Consider the following 19,882-nt stretch of genomic DNA (forward strand, 5'->3'; position numbering starts at 1 on the left):
GCACCACACCGACGTCACAGCACCAGTACCAGCCTTTGTTGGTTTCAATATTCTTTTGAAACAACTGAGAGTACTTCATACTTAACAGAGTGTTCTGCTGATTTCTCCCAGGCATGTGTTTCTTTCACTGAATGTCAACAACTGATATAAATATATCAGATGAAAGGACACCAAACCATCCCATGAGTAATATTTCAGAATAACTTCAGCTGAGCTATACTGAACATATCTGTAGATTCAAGCTTAGTATGTCTTTTAAAACTGTGGACAAAACTGGAACGTAACAAAGGACTTGTCTGCTCTTTTCCAAAGCCCTGCTCAACAGAACTGTGTACTGACCAGGAGGGAAGTTGTCCTCTCAATGTCTCCCGTGGACTGAAAATCCCCCAGCTCAGCACACTTGGTGCCCCTTTCTGATGCAGGCCTTAGTCCATGTATAGCTCCTCTCCTGCCTAATCACTGTGTGAGAATGAAGTCTTGCATTTCAAACATCTGACTTTTCCAGTACCTCACTTCTTGTCACTTACCATTCACCATGATTCCTATCCCAATTAAAGTCACACTAGACAGGAATTACTTTCCTTCTGTTTCTACCTGTCTCCTCCACTTGCTTCTTGACTTAAGAAGCTTCTTAAATTGAAAAAGTAGGTGATGAAATGTAAAAATTTTGAGTGTGATTGTGCATCTCAATACTCTGATGATACATAAAGTCCTGATGATACCTGCTCAGTTGGAGATACAAAAGCTAAGGCTACAAGGTACATAAGAGCTCTTTTGAAATTGGCAAAATTACCCTCTGAATGACACATGGGGACTTTGGCTCAACAATATAATTTTTTATAATAGGCTTCTATGAAGTAGTATATCAAAAGAAATCTGCACAGAGAGGTCTGTTTGAGAGATAACATTGAGCAGAGAAGCAACAGAGGGTCACACAGCTAATGAGGGGAGACTGACACACAAGGATTATAAAGAGGGAAAAAGATACAATAAATTGTTATTGCAGATGACCTACAGCAGCAGGGACAGAAGTGACAGGTGAACAGGTAATTCATTAATCTGAGGTGTAAACAGGAAACATTTTTAAATGAAAAAATTTTTAAAAAGTGGGGTGGAACATTCAGTGCCTCAGATTCTCAGTGAAAAAGGAGTCTTCTGTGTAGGCTAGAAAGAGGAAGAATAATGTTTTAGTAAGGTAAAAAAATGGTTGTAAAAGGAAAGAAACCAATGAAAAGTTTAAAAAAAGCAGAACAAAAAATATGGAGTAATGAAACCCAATATTTTTTCCAGATCTGGCTGTCTGGCTTTCTTCTATCAGGAGCACTGGTCCAGAACCTAAGTGATGTTGACAACTAACAGTAACAGTTAACTGAATTAACATCATTTGAGTTTTGGGGGTTACTCTAAAGTCTTTAGCTATATTGAATTTTTAATCCAATTTTCCATGGCTATCACAACACTTTTTTTTACTTTTACCCTCTGAAACAAGGTAAATCTTGAAGAATGACCAGAATGTAAGGACCTGTGATAAAAGTATGTTGAAAAGGCAGCATGTGTAGGTATTCAGGCACAAAATAATAGCAGGAATTTTTCAAAGCCTTTTTCTTACATAGATACCTTACACAACTCACCCAAAACCAGAGTGAAACCTGAACAATGACTTTTCAAAAGGCAAATTTCAACATATACTCAATGATGTTAATGACTTCCTTATTAATGGATTTTTAGTCAAAGTGAACTAATAATTAATAATAATATCCAAAGATATCCTATTTTGATTCATTTTAAGGACTATGTTGAATGACAGTGGAAGTAAAAACAGCATTTTCCCCCTCTCTTTATAGGAAGAGTTGCATGTACCAAGTAGCAAGAAATAAAAGAAATTCTGTGGGTGAGCATGCAAGTAATGGATAAAAATTATGCTGAGATATCACAAGGCAACTTGACTATGGAGAGTGAAGTCCAAGACATTATGCAACTTAAATTTTATTTTTGCTTAACCTGAGTATATCTTGATTTTATGTCAGAATATAGGGATGTCAGAAATATCTAAATTCACACATACCCTTTAAAAATAGCTTTTAATTCAAGAATTTTTAGAGCATGTAATATCAATAGCTAGAAACTACCTTCCACTTTCACAATTTTTTCTATTTATAACTCTCATAAAATAATATTTCATTAAAAAAATAAAAGCGGTTTGCAAATCTGATGAACTTTGTTGGACCTTATCTGAAAAATTTTATTCCACACCTTGAAACATGATAGAAAAGAAAAGAAATCCTTTTTGAATATTTTTATATGAAACTTATTTTACAACACCCATTGTGTTGCCTGGATGACGTAATGCTCTGCTCCTGTACTGTCCTGACTAACTCAGTGCTGGAAAATGCTTACAGTGTTTAATTGAATCCAAGAAGGACCTCATTGAATTAAAATCTTTTTGATATATTAGAGGTTAGAAAAAGATTCAGCCTTCAATGTAAATCATAGAATGAGTGAAGAAAAGATATATTCTTACTAGTAAAGAAAAACTAAAGTGAAATGTTGAAATCAGAGGTAAGGGAGCATCTGATCATTGAGACTCAAGCAAAACAGAAACAACGTTTATTTCATTGCAGGAGGTAAGGGAAGACTAACCAGCAGAGTACTAGATTAAAAGAATAAAAAGGCAAGGAAATGTATTATATTTTCAGGAATTTTGTCAGTTATATATTTTTGATCTCTATTTCTCATTATTCTGAAATATGTATACCCTTCAATGTGCTGTCTCTTTCAAAAATCAGACAAATTGTACCCTTTCCTATCTGATGCAACTGCAGACTCTCTGAGGCAGGTGCATTATTTCAGCATTTTTCCAATTGACTTCCACAGTGGTGAAAGACTTTTTATGTCCATGAATTTAAATTATACCTTTAAATTGAATAGCTGTATTACATATCAGAGCAGATTTTCTGGTTTATAATGAAAACTCTGCATACTGTTAAAAGTAGTTGTTCCTTTCTCTATTTACCTTATGTGTTTTATTAATAAACATATTACAAATTAGGAGAACAAATTAAGTTAACAATAAATTTTTTAAATGGCCTTTTTTCCTCTCCCTATTTCTTTTCCTTCTTTTCTTTTTAATGGAAAGATATGGTTTCCTTAACTGCTTGTAAGGGACTGATTTATGCAATATTTATTTACTTTACCAACATCCTGGTACATTTCCTCAAATATAAGCATTAAAATCTGATTTCATTCTGGTTTTCCATTGACATATACTAGATTATTTCATTTCAGGGTGTTTCTGATTTGCCTCGTATTATGTGGAAATTAACTCTAAAACCAAACCCAGAAATTTAACATAAGTCAAATTCTAGCAAAGAACATGCTCTTAAATTAAATATCAAAACTTCTTTTTATCTCATGTTTGGTGGAATTAAATCTCCTCCAAAACCATGGAAAAGGTGAGCTCACTGCACTATTAGCTTAAATGTATGCAAAGAATAATTATGAATTAAAGAGATTAAAAGAACCCAAATCCTACAGAGAGTTTTGGAGCATTTCGTGAAGTGCCATCCTGAAAATCATTTGGCAAACAGATTCAAGTGTGAATCACAGAATGTGGTCCTTTACATCATTATGCTGACAAGTGGTTCTTCAGTACTGAGTGGTATCCTGCAGAGCCAAAAATGTTCCAGTAGGATTTGCCCAGTGAATCAAACATCTTGTAATTGGATTTGCTGCTTGCCTACAATAAAAAGCAAATGCCAGAAGGCAAGAATTTCTGTTTTTACTGTGTACATGCATTAGTCTTTTTAAAGCAGCAAAATATTTATGCTAAAATACATGGGATTAGTCGTCATTTTCTACAGTTCAGACTATCTTAGCAATAAATAATAGTCCAAGTCAAGGAAAGCTGCAATTAAAACTAAATACTTGTTTATTTTTAGTGTAGACAGTGTGGTGTACCACAACTACTTGTACTGGCATATCTGAATCTTTTAGCATCTCAGCATCTCTTAACTAAACTGATTTTTATATCAGAATAAAATTGCTGAAGCTATTGAATGAATGCAGAGAATGAACATAATTTTTTATAAAATTAAGTTCTAAGGTAAGCTTTTCAATTTTTCTTTAGCTAGGAAGCATCTGGACTGAAGTAGAATTTAGCTGTATGGCAGAAAGTCCCTGATAAAGAACAAAATGTAATCATTAATTTACCAGTGCTTAGAAAAGAGACACAGATATCCCTCCTGCTTAATTTTTCTTCCCCACAAAGAAAGTGAAGTAAGAATATCTCTATGCCTTGTCTATGGAACCATTCATCAAATAACTTCATACTGCAGTTACTAACATGTGGAAAAGCTATGTTTCCAGAAGAACACAAGATGCCGCATCAACCAGGGAGCAATCTCAAAGGTTCAATTGCATCTGTGTGTGTGTCAGTGTGATGTTCTTGGTGATACCTGCTGGTCCCTTTGGGGGATGTCAGTAGACTGCAAATGAAACACTTAATTACTTTATTACTTTGTGATATTGCAGATTTAATTTTAATATTATCTTAAAAACAGTAAGACAAACACTCACAGAAGAAGCTTACAGAAGCATTGGCTTGCCTCTGGCTCAGTCCCTATTGAGTGTTTACCTTAGTCAGCACTTCCAAATGTCACCTTTGAAGAGAAAAAGCTGTCAGGAAGAGTCCTGCCCAACAGAAGTTTACCCTTACACGTACACTCTTTATTTTGCTGATGGGAATGCTGTAGGTGACTTTCTTTGCACCTAGAGATTTTTAGGTGGATTGAGTCATCTTTTTCAGGTTCTTTCTAAAGGATCTCAAAAAAATTGCAATGACAGGACTTAGGTCTCCTGCCTTCTGAAATGTTGGATGCAATGTTTCCAGTTCTATGTTATATGGTTGATAACAGAGAATAAAATAATTATTTTTTGTTTTCATATCATGTGTTTCAAAGATTCATGAGAATCTTCACACGATCACAGCAGAGTGGCTGCAAGCGCCTAAATCAAACATAAGAATGCTGCACCACACGCAGAAATATTGAGCAGGTTCCAGCTATATATATTTTCAGCAAACTTACAGGTCAACAATCAATTAATCAGTTCTAAAAATACTGGTGGTTCAGAGTTGAAAAAGGCAAGAGAATAGTTACATCATCCTGTATGCTCATGACCATCAGGAAAGAGGTACTGTGAAGCCAGTTTTATATGCCAAAGTTCAGATGGAATAAAATACTACCGAAGTCACCAACATTAATTAATTAAAGAGTTGTTTTTCAATATTGGTTTACTCATGTCTGTTGGTGATTAGTATAGAGAGTTTTCCACTAAAAAAGTGAGAGCCACCAATGATACTGCAGAATGATGTTGTAGAACATACAGTGTGTCAGCACATCCTCTATATAATCTCCATTGACTTGTGACCTTAACAAGTAGCTGCTATACTTCTTAATTTTTTTACTCATTTCAGGAAATCTCATCCCTCACCTTAGCCCCCTGTCCCCTCATTTTAAACAAATCTGGTACCTTTGCTTGGAGATGTCATAGGTTTTTAATGGAAGACATAGGATTTTGAGAAATAAATATTACAATCTGACACTGAAAAAGATGTTTTGAATATCAAATAGGGACAGAAATCTAGCTACTGCTTGTCATGCTTTGAAGACTCAGGGTTTTGTCATAAAAAATGGCATTTGGGCTTTTCATACAGTGCAACAGATATTGTAGTAAAATATGGGGGATGTGTTAATACACTGTGTTAATATATATAAAACACTAAGAATGACATGATTTATAGTGAGTCTGCTCTACACTGATTAAAATACACAGCCTTAAAGGCACTAATCAACTAAAAAATTCATTTCTCTAAGCTATTTTGTCCATGTATATCTGACAGATAATTACACTGCTAATTCTATGTAATAGTTTGAAGGCCTTCCTTAATGGCACAATGGTATATTTTCAAAATGAAGAAAATAATGTGCCAATTAGAATGAGGGGAAATTTAAATATATTCATAACATCTAAGTAATTGCTTTCCATGTAAGTGAAGTTCTGGGTGACTGGTGGAGACACATGCAGCCATACTGTGTTAATATGCGCTACCAGTCAACATAATTTGGTCAAATGTCACATCAAGACGTGCATTAAAGAAAACACCTCTCAAGGTTAAGTAGCAGCTTTTAAAGTAGCTAGTTTTGCAGCAGACTAGAAAGACAATTTTTGATATGCCTCTAATTAATTGACTGAAGAGAATATTACATTTAGATGTTAGTTCTGATGACCACTATATAATTAAATTCAGAGTACTTGTTAGATATAGCAGTCCAAATTTATTTGAAGAAGAAAAATATGGGAAAAACAAGAAAGTCAAATGAAATAAATTAAAATATTTAAATTCAATAAAAATAATAGCTAATCTAGACAAATACAAATAAAAGCATTCAGGCAGATAAATATAAGCTGAGAGGATTGTAGAAAAGGTGCCTTAAGCTACAGCAGGACTGGTGTCAATTTTATCCATTCACAAAAATCAATTAATCACTCAGTCAATCACACAATATATGTACGCGTGGTAAATGGTAACTGCAATCGTACTTAGTAAAAATTAAGTTCAAATTTCAAAATAAATTCTTGTAAATTTTAGTACATTCTCTTCACTGCTGCTTTATTATAAGCTTTGTTAAACATTACTGTCACAATAGTGACTTACAGCATAATTGGAGTTAGATATGCCATATTTATTCCTTAGAAGTTTATTATGTTTTCTTCTAATGTCTACAAATAAAATAGCAAAAATGCAAGAAGAATGGAAAACTTAGTTTAAAAAACATGCTGGTACTGACTGCAAAAGACCAAATCACAGATGACATACATGAAATACATAAAGCAGAGCTTTAACACATCAAACATTAAAAATGTCCTACTCTATCTGAAATTCAGCAATGGTAAGAAGTAGCAAGAATAAGATTAAGCCTCGTACTTGCACACATCAGAATATTTTGTCATTGTTCTGTAGAGGTTATAAACCCAAATAACAAAGTAGCAAACCCACAAAATATATGCATTAATTAAAAAATATATTCTTATGTATTACTAATTCTCTGAGAATTGCAAAAGTAATATAATTTAGGTGTCAACCATACTGTGCAAGACCTAAACTAGTCAATGAAAATGAGTCCATATCTAATGTTTTCTGGAAAAAAGATAGAGCAATAGCACTTATAATACACTAGGATCCTCAGTATTCAACCATATTAAATGTAATTGGGATGAATAGCCAGTAGACATAGAACAAATGGACGAGTCTGTAGTGGAGAAATACGTAAGTTTCTATTCCTTTAAGCTTTCTATAACACAATAATCTGTAGGGGTTAGTTACACATACTCTTTCTTCTTTATCCTATTAAGTGAAAATTAAAGATAGCGACATACAAGGGAGACAGATTTCACTACAATCATAATAACACCAAGGCACAAAACAGAACATGCAACTGAAACAACATCATGTAAAGGCTGTTATTGAGATAAGAAATGTTTCAGAAGCTGCATATTAATGAGTTAGATTGACTTACATGAATTATTTCTCTTGTTTGCTTGACATTATTAAATCAAGCAAAGACAGCACCAAATTCCACAAAGGGAATGTATTTCAGTCTGACTTAAAAAAAAAAAAAAAAAAAACAAAAATTGGTTGAGTACATTCAAGGAAAGAGAGATTTGTTCTCAGGAATCAGTTTCAAAATTGTAGCACCAAACATGTGTAGGAGATGGTCCTAATGGTCTCTTCTTAGGAGTATCTACCACATCCCTTGTTACCCTATTTCAGTGTTCCGCTACTTCCTAACTAAAAGGCTTTACTTATAACAAATTATGGGACTTCTGCTAGAAAATAGGCTGATTGTTCCTTATTCTTCAACTTAGAGAACTGGAACAGAATTTTTCACCACCTGCACTCTAACCTGTTTGGATTTTTTTTAAAGCTTTATAAAGCTGTTGTTTGTTGTTTGTCTCCAGCTTTAATATTTTTTTTTCTCCACCAACAAATATATAATTTCACTGTATGGCAGAAGTAGTCTTTTTTAGACCTCTGCCTCTTTCTGTTGTTTTTCTTGTAATGCGAGGCACTAGCAGGTATTATTTTGTAATGTAATTACACAATCATAATTTGAAAAAAAATTTGAAACAAAGGCAACTCAGAAGCAAGTCAGACTACCAGCACGCCTAAAATAACATCCAGTTTCAAACAGAGACAGGATGTCAGTTGGTGAAGATTCCAAAACAAACTTTTGAAAGGACTCATCAACTTTGTTCCAAGAAGGTAAGTCTGTTTCTAGTCTATAGGAAACTTGTGGTTTTCCTTGAGTATGAAAGGAAGATGCTGTTCTATAATCTTTAAAAGCTGCAACCCATTATTACAACTGCAATGGATATTCTCATGACTCTGTTCTTACTATCAGACTTTATTATTGCAGCTCACTGCATGTGAGAAAAACTGGAGACATACTTACAAAAGGACAGGAGCAGAACAATAGTTTCCATTCCTTTCTTCCCCTTGGGAAATTTTTAGTGATAGATTGTTTGCTCATCTCTGAAAATATTTTTTTTGGGTTTTTTTTTTTTTTTTAATAAGAAACTATTCTACTAAAAAAATATTATCTATTAGGGCATATTACTACAGTGCCCAAAAGCTCTGTGCTTTTACTAATCCTCCCTTCTGCTGCATACCATAATTATAACACAGAGTACAAGGTCATTTCATTTACAAAGACCATAGCAAATGAGTGTAAAACAAAAGACAACTGATGGATAGGGAAAGACAGGAAAGTACAAGGGAATAATGGTGTAATTACTAGACAAAGTGATAGGCAGCAGCCTCAGCACAGAATCATCTTAAACAGTATGAGCCCTTTTATATTTATTTTTTTTCTTTCAAATAGGTAATACTGAAGTTTGGATTTTTAAAGAAAATACTAGAAATTAATGAGGGAATAAGAAACTACTTTCTGGATATTTTATTAGACTGACTTCTGAGACTGAGATACAATCAGTGGAAAAGAAAGAGGGTGATTGTTTCACAAGGGCTATAATTGGACTATAAAAAATGACAACACATGTTGGCCAGACGCTGGAGGCAGTGTCTCAATGCCAAATGAGTAGGAAGATGTTAGAAGTAAATAGGCTTTGAGAGGTCCTGAAAGTAAAGGCAAATTTAAAATGTTTGCTATAACAGAGGAGAGAAAAACAGAGATACATATAGATCTCAATTCCATTAAATAGTTTTATTTTTAAAGGAATTTGCCTACCATCTGTGTTTTCAGGTTAGTCTTCTTATACACTAACAGTGGGTGCAGTATGTCAGTATATCTAAAAATATTTATTTGTTCCTATTCATCTGAGACATGATGCTTAACTCCATGTAACACAGGATATTAACATAAATTACTAAAAAGCAGACACCAAAATGCTCCAAAACATTCATTGCATGCTTTATGCTGTTGATATGTAACTGCTGAGCACATTACAAGAAGGTGGCCAACAGCAGATTAGCATAGCCATATTCTGCACTCTCACTATGTTATTGTCAAAACAGGATATCTTCAGACAAGTTCTATAATGACTGTTTGTCTGACATTCGCTCTGCATGAAATACTGCCCCACAAGCCAGAGATCTTTTGTTGAATAACGTGAAAAATGCCAGAACAAGCATCCAAAACAACAACAAAAAAAAGCTAGCCAGAAGTATTTTCTATTTCTGAGACTGAACACCTCTCTTCACGTATAAACAGTGAATGAAGCACATTTTTTGTGATTCCTCAGAAAGGTCTCCTCGACTGTTCAGCTTTTGTTGTTTGAGTAGTCTGTCCTTCACAATGTGCGGAAATGAAATGAATGCTCCTTTTCAAGGTTACTTTGTGTGCAGATTATTGCTTATTAGCACTCTCCAATGTCTTTAGGCCTTCTAAACCTCACTCAAGACTTATTTCAGAGCCAAGTTGAGGTTTGTTGGACTTTTCTTCCATGTCAAAAATATTATTCTTGCAGGCATGGGAAAATAAGAAGTTTTCTACAGGGAACTGAAAAAGGAGGGTACCCAAGTAACATTCATTCTATTCAAATCTTTTATTGCTCTGTTATGGCTTTACAGTCAAAAAACACACAATGTGAAGAAATTTGAAAGTACACTTAAGTCTCTGTGCATCTATTTGACTTTCCTATTAGAACTCCTCTTTCTCTTTCCATCTCTGCAAATTACATTTTAACAAACTGTTGTCCAAAATCATATAAAGTTGCTGGAAGGAAATAAATAGTTTTCTGTATTATCTGTCTGTTTTTTAAGCAATTATGGCATTTCCCTTTGGATAAAGATGGGTATTTAAATCATTAATACTTAAATTGTGAATTTAAAATACATAGATTCATATTTTATCCTGGACAGCTAAAAGACTTATGGATTTTTCAGGTCTAAAATAAATTCATCCCAATATACTTTTTTCAGTGTGTTTTCCAAACTGACTAGTGCATCACAAACTCATAAACTAGACTTCTCCCTCATAGGAAATGTTATTCTTCAATGCTAAAGCCTTGAAAATAATGGCTAATGCCATTGCTATATGGGTAGGTATTTTCAAAATTTTTCTTTTTGCCTCACAGAAGACGGCTATTCTTAACTGAACATAGAATTATATATAAAATTTCCTTAATTGTGCCAAAAATCACTGTAAAGCCAGTAATGGCTTACAGTTTGCGAAAAGCCTTCATTTTCTGAAAGCATACGTAGTGTAAATGAAACTAGCTACAAAAACCTACAACTTTTAAGATACGTTTGGCCTTTGTCAGTTTAATTGGAGAAAATAATGTTAGAGGCAATAAAATCTGTTAAGACAAATTCTATTTAAAGAATCACAGAATATGTGGAGTTGGAAGGGACCCACAAGAATCATCAAGTCCAACTTTTAGCCCTGCAGAGGACCATCCCCAAAAGTAACACCATGTACCCAAGATCATTGTTCAAATGCTTCTTGAACCCTGTCTATGGGCTTGGTGCTCTAACCACTTCCTTGAGAAGCCTGCTGCAGTCTCCAAACACTCTTTGGGTGAAAAACCTTTTCCTAATATCCAACCTAATCCTCCTCTGACATGATTTCGGGCCATTCCCTTAGAACCTGCCACTGGTCACTACAGAGAAGAGATCAGTGTCTGCCCCTCCTCTTCCCCTCACAAGGAAGTTGTAACTGCAATGAGGTCTCCTCTGAGCCTCCTCTTCTCCAGGCTGAACAGACCAAGTGACCTCAGTTTCTCCTCATACAGCTTCTTCTCAAGCCCCTTCACCATCCTCATGGCTCTTTTTCAGATGCTTTCAAATAGCTTAATGTCTTCCCTAAATTGTGGTACCCAAAACTGTACACAATATTCAAGGGGAGGCTGCCCCCTGTGCAGAGCAGAGTGGGACAATCTCCTTCCTTGCCCCCTTGGTGATGCTGTGCCTGATGCCCCCCAGGACAGGCTTGGCCCTCCTGGCTGCCAGGGCGCTGCTGACTCATGTTCAACTTGCCATCAACCAGGACCCCTGTGTCCTTTCCTGTGGCACTGCTTTCCAGCATCTCATTCCCGAGGCTGTACGTACATCCAGGGTTGCCTCATCCCAGGGGCAGAATCCATCTCTTTCCTTTGTTGAAGCTCATACAACTGGTGATTGTCTAGTCCCCTACTTCTTTGAGTTTTGTCTGCAAGGTCTACCTGTCTTCAAAGGCTCCTCAGTGTTGTATCATTTGCATGCTTGCTTAATATTCCTTCCAGTTCTGCATGAAAGTCATAAAGATGTTGAAAAATACAGGGCTGAGCATGGAGACCTGTGTAATGCCACTAGTGACAGGTTCTCAGTTTGATGTCACTTTGATGTAGCTTTGTGCCCAGCCCATGAGCAAGTTGCTCAACCAACACCAACCCAAGCTGTGTTTATCCAGTTGTGTGCTGAAAATTTTGTCTAGAAGGATCCTGTGAGAGAAAGTATTGAAAACTTTGCCGAAATCCAGAAAGATTACAACAGGCTATCACTGATCAATTAGGTGAGACACCATGTCATAAAAGGAAATCAGATTTGATAAGCAGTACTTTCGTCTCATAAAGCCATGCTGGTTGCGACCAATTACTGTGTTGTCCTCCAGGTGTTTTTCAGTACCTCCCAAAATAACGTTCTCCATAATTTGATGAGGCAGTGAAGTGAGACTGACAATCCTGTAGTCTCTGGGGTTCTCATTCACTCCATTCTTGAAAAATGGGACAACATTCACCAGCTTCCAGTCAGCTGGGATTCTCTGGATTCCCAAGACCACTCAAAAACCATTGAGAGATGTTTTGCAATGACATCAGCAGCTCTTTGAGGATTCTCAAATGAATCTCATAAGGTCCTATAGATTTTTAGGGATCCAGCTGGAGCAGCAGTTCCTGCACAATTTCAGAGTCGACTGGGAGCTGATAATTGTTGCAGTCATGGTCCTCCAGCTCAGGGCTATGGGAACCCCTTAGTGCATTATCCATGCCAAAGACACAGGCAAAGAATCCATTAAACACATCTGCCTTGTCCATGTTGTTGTTTGGCTGGGAAGGAGAAAGTTGTAAATTTTTGCTGCTTCTTCATGGTACCCTGTCACCTTTAACATTTTTGCAGCCATTTTGCTGAGCTGGGAAAGTGGGCAGGAAGTGGTTAAAAAAATATCTGCACCACTTCGTTTCAGCTGTCAGACGTCAGGGCTACTAAGGCTAGATATTCACCCTTCAGGCAGTTTTGTGACTGCATCTCAAAATGAGCCCTGTCTAAGCAGAAACGTACAATTATTCCAATCAAATTATTCCTAAGCTACACAATACAATTATCCAGATTAATTTGAAAGATGAATTAATTGAAGGATTGTTTTCCTTTTTTTTTTTTTTTTGCATAAAAATTCCCTGTGTAGGATATTCATAAAGAAAAGTTAAGCACTTGACTTTCATGTTAGAGACTCTGAAAGGTCTTTTTAAAATTTCTTATTAAAATTTTAATAAGAAACAGACTTCATTTCAGCTCTTTATTTTTGAGGAGAGAGGAGGTTTTTAACACTGCAAATCAGCTCTTACATTAGCACAGAATCAATATATAGAAGTAGAAAGACAAAAGCGATGCTTTGTCAAAGATTTTTCTTTTTCTTTTTTCCTCTTTCACAGATTAAGACTGATTGAAAGAACGGTTCAGCATGAATTCCTCTGTATTGCTGCATCTCATGGTGATGCTGGTTCAACTTTGGCCTTGTTCTCCCAGCACACAGAACTCCAGCGCTCAAAACACAGTTAAGTCTTTCACACCAGCTCGAAGAGTGAAACGTGGCTGGCTGTGGGAACCTCTTTTTGCAACTGAGGAACAGATTTCACCAGAACCTGTGTATATTGGACAGGTATGATAAGTAATGATTCAAGGACAGTACAAGGTTAGATTTAGCATGCTGAGTAGCAGCTTCTACCCTGACTTGGAAGGTCAAATATCTCCAGTGATGTGGAAATAGCAAGAAACTTAGAAAGAGCAGATCAGGAAGATGTAATAAGGCAGTACTACATCTCTCCTTTCCTATGACCTCTCTCAAGGTCAGAGAAGTCTGAGAGCTGCAGGCCACGGCAGTACCAAGCACCTTCCTTCACTGAGGGCTGCTGTCAAGGAAATTTAACATGCATTGCTGTTACTAGCTCCGTGCACAGCAGATGAAGGTACAAAGCTGAAAAGTTCCTTTCTTCCTTCTGAGTGGAAGTTAAGACTCATTTATCAACATCTGGCAATTTGCTTGTGCTATTTTTGGCACTGCATCAAAGCAGCCATACTGAGTGTAGTGTAGTTTACAAACAGTGTTTAGCTTGATTTTCTATTACACTAAGTAGCAGCTGATTTACCCCTCATTAATTTTTAATGAAGCTGATTAATACTAAATCCTTTTACCACTGAGAAACTATGGGAATCTGCACGGTTCATTAGATTAACATAGGTTTAGCACAACGAGCAATTATTTTTTACCCTCCTTTAAAAATGTGTTTTAAGATGATTGTCTTAATAAGGGTTTATCTGCCCTTCTCTCTCTGCTTACCATTATCATTATTATATTTATTATTATTATTATTTATTTTTGTATGCTAGAAGTAATTTTAATCTTGAGATCTTCCTTTCTTTTCTTTAAGGCCCTTTTTAGATGAATGAACCAAAATAAGTTTAACTGCTAATTAACTAGCACTAAAATTTAATTGGGCCCAAAGGGTGAAGTGCTCAAAATTCATTAATTACTTTTTCACAGCCCTTTCAAAGTAGTTACTATGGAAGTGTGATGTCTCACTTCTGAAAAAAAAACTGAAGACATACTATTTTTTAAACAATTATTATTACTTTTCCAATACTTTGGAAAAGTATTTCCTGCAAAGGAACTTCATAAATGTCATGTATTTTCATGATCTCACCTTTTTATTTCTCACAGGTTAACTGGGGATTTTATTGAAGATTATTTGTAATATATTGCAGTGAAACCATTGTCTAATAAGACATATTTACTTGTGTCTTTTTATTGAGTAGAATATGCGCTGCTTTCAGCAAAGGAAGTGGTAGTCTATGATCAACACATGAAATTTTAGTAATTAAGGCCCTGAAGAAAACTGCATCAACGAAAATACAAAGGTAGACAGTCTCTGTTTCTAAATCACTATTACATATCAAAATCTTTTTTCAGTGAGAAATATATTTTCAAATTTCATTTAACATAGACTCATGACTCCTTTTCCATTATCAAGTTTAAGAAAAAATAAAAGTGTCCATCAGCACTGCAATGGCAGATACACAAGGACGAGTACAAAAATACTTGTTCCTAGTTCTCATTTACAATGGTAAGACCATTTATTTTGTTCCCAGCCTAAAAAAAAACAAGTAAACTTAGAATCTTTGCTGTTCTTTCTCAGCAAATGTCATCTGTAAGGGGCCTCTCATTTAACATGTTCAAGGTCATGAAATCTTTTGTGGATAAATGATTCTGAGTGAAATTACTAAACACAGTCTGTCTTAGCAGCCAGTCAAAGGCATGGTCCCAGATCCTAAGGGTTTGATATACTCTGTGGTCACATCTGAGCCACACATTAGTTGAAAGATCTAGATATATATCACTTCTCCCATGTCCTGGGTTATGTGAAAAGGAAACCAAGATTTATGGGTAACAAAGAATCTGTGTTGCCCCCTAGTGAGATGCCAAATTTGGATGGTGTTAAAATTAGTTTGACCATGGTCCATGTTTAGCACACAACTACTTATGTTCAAAATATTTAAGTTGTTCATATTTTAAATGATTTTAAACTCCCTAAGACTTGACAATTCTGTATTTTGTACTGGCAAGGATAAGTAACTCTGAATATTTTAGGTGTTAAATACCTTTACAGAACTCAGAGTAGGAACTCAAAACCATTCCTCATATCTCAGAGCAGTGTCCCAGTCATATTATGAATAAATTATCCATCTGATGCATGCAGACAATTATGCATTATGAAAATCTTAAAAGGCATAGGCATTCTTCCAAAAAAAAAGTTAAAACTATTTTTGCAACCTCAGAAGTTATTACAAAATATTTGAGTAGATCTGACAGGGAAATGTTACTTTCCCCTTCTATGGTCTCACAACTTACAGTGACCTTAAAGGTAAATAAATATAAGCAAAACAGTGAGACAATAAATTCAAAAGTTAGGCATATCATTTGCATTTTAAACATGTTGTTTCATAAGAGAAGCAAGCTGAATAATATTTTTTTTTTAAATTTGGATTTTTCAATTAGTATCCAGGCTCTTAGAGAGCTGGATATTTTTTGTTCTAAAACCAAAATAAGTGGAGAAAAAATAGAGAATTAATGATATAATGGAAATTTTTGTTCCCATAAAATTCAACTGTGGATGCCTGCTATGTTAGGAAATTAGGTTATTGCTCTTAAAATACTGTGACATTATATATCACTAACATTAACAGAACTATTTGGTTGTCATGAACAAATGCAGCTGGACCAAAATTGTCTCCAAGGCTCCGCTTAATCACAGGAATCATCACCATAAAGTTCATTTTAGCAATACAACAGAAGATGTAGATCATCCTGGAAGGAAATGGAAAATGTTTATCAATTTATTTTGGAATAAACAATACAGACTTTCACCACAGAATGTCTTTTCCACTCTAATATTTCAACAGAAACAGAACATCACTGTTGCACACATTTTCACTAATCATTGTTGAGTAAAAAAAATAAGAAACTTAAAAAGTACATGTGTCATCTGCAATAATAAAAAAATTAGACAATGTTTAATGACCTTTTCATTGTTTTCAGCAGAATTGTAGGGGAGCTGAAAAAACAATTAACTAAAGTAGGTACATAGATGCATTCCCTTCACTTCAAAGTAGCTGAAGCATCTCTTTTCAGGTATATCTTTATAAGTCTGTTATATCAATACTTTTAAATAAAATAATTTTAAATATTTTAAAATTAAAATGGTTGGCAGAAAATGTGACAGTACCTCCTTTCAACGAATAGTGTCCAAGAAGGCTCATTAGCAGCAGAGTTCACTGCAGAATCAAAACAAAGCATAAAATGAATATTTAAAAACTTCATTCTTTCCAAACTGTGACTTATTTTTCTCCCTTTTACTTTCAGCTGAAATCAGATTTAGACAAGGAGAATGGCAGCTTAAAATATATTTTGACTGGGGAGGGAGCTGGAAGCTTTTTTTTTATTGATGAATATAGCGGCAAAATTTATGTAAGACAAAAGCTGGATCGAGAAAAGAAATCTTTCTACACTCTAAGAGCACAAGCAATTAACAGGAGCACTCACCTTCCTGTTGAACCTGAATCAGAATTTATCATCAAGGTTCGAGATGTCAATGACAATGAACCGCAGTTCTTGGATGGACCTTATGTGGCCACTGTTCCAGAGATGTCGCCTGAAGGTATGATATACTGTGAATCAAACTCTTTATTTCCTGATTTTTTCTAGACAGCTATGTTGAAATAAAATCTTAACAGCATATGTTATAGACTGCATCTCAGTAAAAAGGAAGGAAACTCTTCTACACGTTTGGAAATTTGCAAAGGTATATTCTTAACTTGATGGTTGTAAATACCTCTACTTAACGCTCTTGTTTTTAAATATTTAGATACCTACATCTATCCAAGTCCTTTTACAGATTCTGAATACACGCTTGGATTGACTATAGACATTTGTCTTTCCCGTCAGTGATTCAGCCTTGAAATTTGAACTTGTTTAAAAATATAATGTTCTCAGTAGAAATAGGTAGAGTACTGTAGCCGGTTGGGAAGAAGTGATGGCCACCTTCACAGTCTGCATGTTGCCTGCTTAGTTACACTCCTTCCTTTCAGTCAGCTTCTCCTTGTTTGGATTAGATAGTGTGCAGTGAATGCATTCTGCCTTCTGATTTCTTAAGTACATGAATTGTAATTTTCCTGTCAAGAGGAAAAACATAATCCCTCCACCTCTTCTTTCTCACTTTCACATGATCAGACAGACCTATACTAGGATCTGTCATGTATCTGGAAGCAATACAACAAATGCAAAGCAAAGTCAACAAATGGCAAATATAGGTATATGTATATATATATATATATATATATATATATATATATATGTTTACATACACAAATGCATTCATACTATGTGCACATGTAAGCCTTCAAAAACCCCAAAGTGTTAGTACAGCTGATGTAAACAGGCATGTTATAGATAATATCTCCAAGTAGCTATCTTCAAAATCAAAAGGAAACTAGATTCTTCAGATCTAACAGAAAAGATCCCAGTAATCTTTCAAATTTATATATCTACTTCTTTTGATTATTTTTATTACAACTGATATTGAAAAGAAATTCAAATATTGTGGTGCTTTAAATGGTATGAATCAATGAGGTCATTAATGTAATAGCATCAGTGATGCTGTTAAGCATTATCTGCTCAACTTTTAGAGCAGAATCAGTGAATATTTGACAGCAAGCCATAAACTTTATCTTCTTCTACCAGCCAGGATGGCAGGTTAAGAAAAGGATATTCATGCCTGTTATTTAATTGAAAGTGAGTCAGTATCCTAATTTTTGCCAGGATGCAGCAGCTCATCATCACTACCAGCAGTAGCGGCAAAAGACATGCATTTGATGAATTTACATGCTAGTGATACTTGCTACCTGCTTATACCACTTTCCACCAGGGAAATCACTTTTATTGTTTCTTCACTGCCACTTTCCTCTGTGGAGACAGACTTAATTCTGCACCTGACCTCTTGCTCAAATAACTCTTTCTAACACAATCAGTTGCTAGTTCAGAGGGTTCTTCCAGCTTTTGCATCTTGTTCATTTGCTCAGGTTTGGAGACAAGATAAGTGACTTGTCAAAGATCTTCGCATTTTTATTTTTCATGTGCTTATAGTAAAAATGAGTACAGTTCATTGTCCAGAATCATCTGGGAATTCAAAAATTTAGGACTTTAATAATTTCTTTCTTTTTCTTTTTTTTTTTTTTTTCCCCTCTGTGGTAAAGCACTGTTTATAGTCTCCTTAGTCTCTTAAAAAATGTTTTTTAAATGTCTGATTATTTAGCATGTCTTCATTTATACTCACAGAGACTTGTAACCACTCACATAAATGTATGAACAACTGAATTCCTTCCATTTTGTCTTTCTGTCTTTATGATGGCTATATGGGACAAAAAGGAAAAAAAAAAGAAAAATAGTCAAGTAGGGTGGTACTTAAGACCAAAAACAACAGTAGTAATCTTTTCCCATATACTTCTGTTTCTTACCAGAAACCATTTACAAGCAGTTGGCCATTGAGAAGTTTCACTGTATACTGCCTTAAGTTTGATATAAAGAGATACACTAAAAGTAGAAGGCTCAGCTGTCTTTGTCCACACTCCTGTGTCGTCTATTATATATTTAGATTCCTAAAACATGGTATCACCTCAGCATAAGATTAATTAAGCTGCAGAAAATGTAATTTACTTTGTGATATTCCTGTAATATTATAAATAAAAAAATATTCCAGTGAAATATAGAAACATATGAAATGGAAAAATGAATTAAAAATCAGAAGTAAAGCCAGGTCCCATTTGTCAGAATGGGTAAAAAATGAAGTAAGATCCCTATTTGCCTTCTCCCTCAGACATGGATTTCCTGAAATAGTAAACTCCCTGATTTATGGTCATCTACTGTATGATAGATGAATCCAGGTCATCCAGGATCTTGAAATATTTTCTGCATTACTGCCTCTGCACTTGACCTCTCTAGCACTAATACCATAGCCATTCCAGAGATCATTCTTTCATTGACTTCTTTCATGGAGACACTGCTGGAATACTAATGCACATGTCTGGAATATAAAATGCAAGTGGAGTGTGTACCTTGATAGTGGTCAGCTCCAAAACATGAAACAACAGAGCCACACACCATGAGCACTTCTGTGGCCTTACTTACCCTGCTTCTCAAAAGGTTGGGATTGCACTACTGAGGTTGAACCTGTTTCAGTGTACATTCTAAACCAATCTTACAAGGAAATTTTTAAACTTCTAGCAGAGAGGTAGAGCAACCCACTGAAGTTTACAGTATCGATAGCATAGCGGTTGATTATATTACTGTCTTTCTCCCAGTAAACCAAAACATACTCTTGCATAATAAGGGGTGAAGGACAGAGTTAATTTAAATGGTGCAGTGCAATAGAGAGGCTTGCTCTTTGCCCTGTTTCGGTGCTCTCTATCTTCGGTTCAGCTCACTGATGCTCAGTCTCCTGATAATTTCCTCACAGAAAACATTCTTAGGAAGCATGGTCAAAACTTGGGAAAGCAGGC

General features: G+C 35.2%; 1 protein-coding gene across 3 annotated transcripts in view; it reads left to right on the forward strand.

The window, feature by feature from the left end:
* Nucleotides 1-19,882, forward strand: part of CDH19 (cadherin 19) — a 64,023-nt gene that overhangs the window by 13,834 nt on the left and 30,307 nt on the right. For 2 of the 3 annotated variants that reach the window (XM_041399279.1, XM_041399280.1), the window contains exons 2-3: nt 13,207-13,433; nt 16,692-16,986. The exons of the other annotated variant lie outside the window; for it this stretch is intronic. In XM_041399279.1, the coding sequence (XP_041255213.1) occupies nt 13,236-13,433; nt 16,692-16,986 (493 nt within the window). In that variant the 5' untranslated portion in view covers nt 13,207-13,235. The remainder of the gene's footprint in view (nt 1-13,206; nt 13,434-16,691; nt 16,987-19,882) is intronic. 3 annotated transcript variants of the gene reach the window in all.

This window comes from Onychostruthus taczanowskii, unplaced genomic scaffold (genome assembly GCF_017590055.1).
Source record: "Onychostruthus taczanowskii isolate IOZ18803 unplaced genomic scaffold, ASM1759005v1 scaffold16, whole genome shotgun sequence".
In the NCBI taxonomy this organism is placed as follows: Eukaryota; Metazoa; Chordata; class Aves; order Passeriformes; family Passeridae; genus Onychostruthus; species Onychostruthus taczanowskii.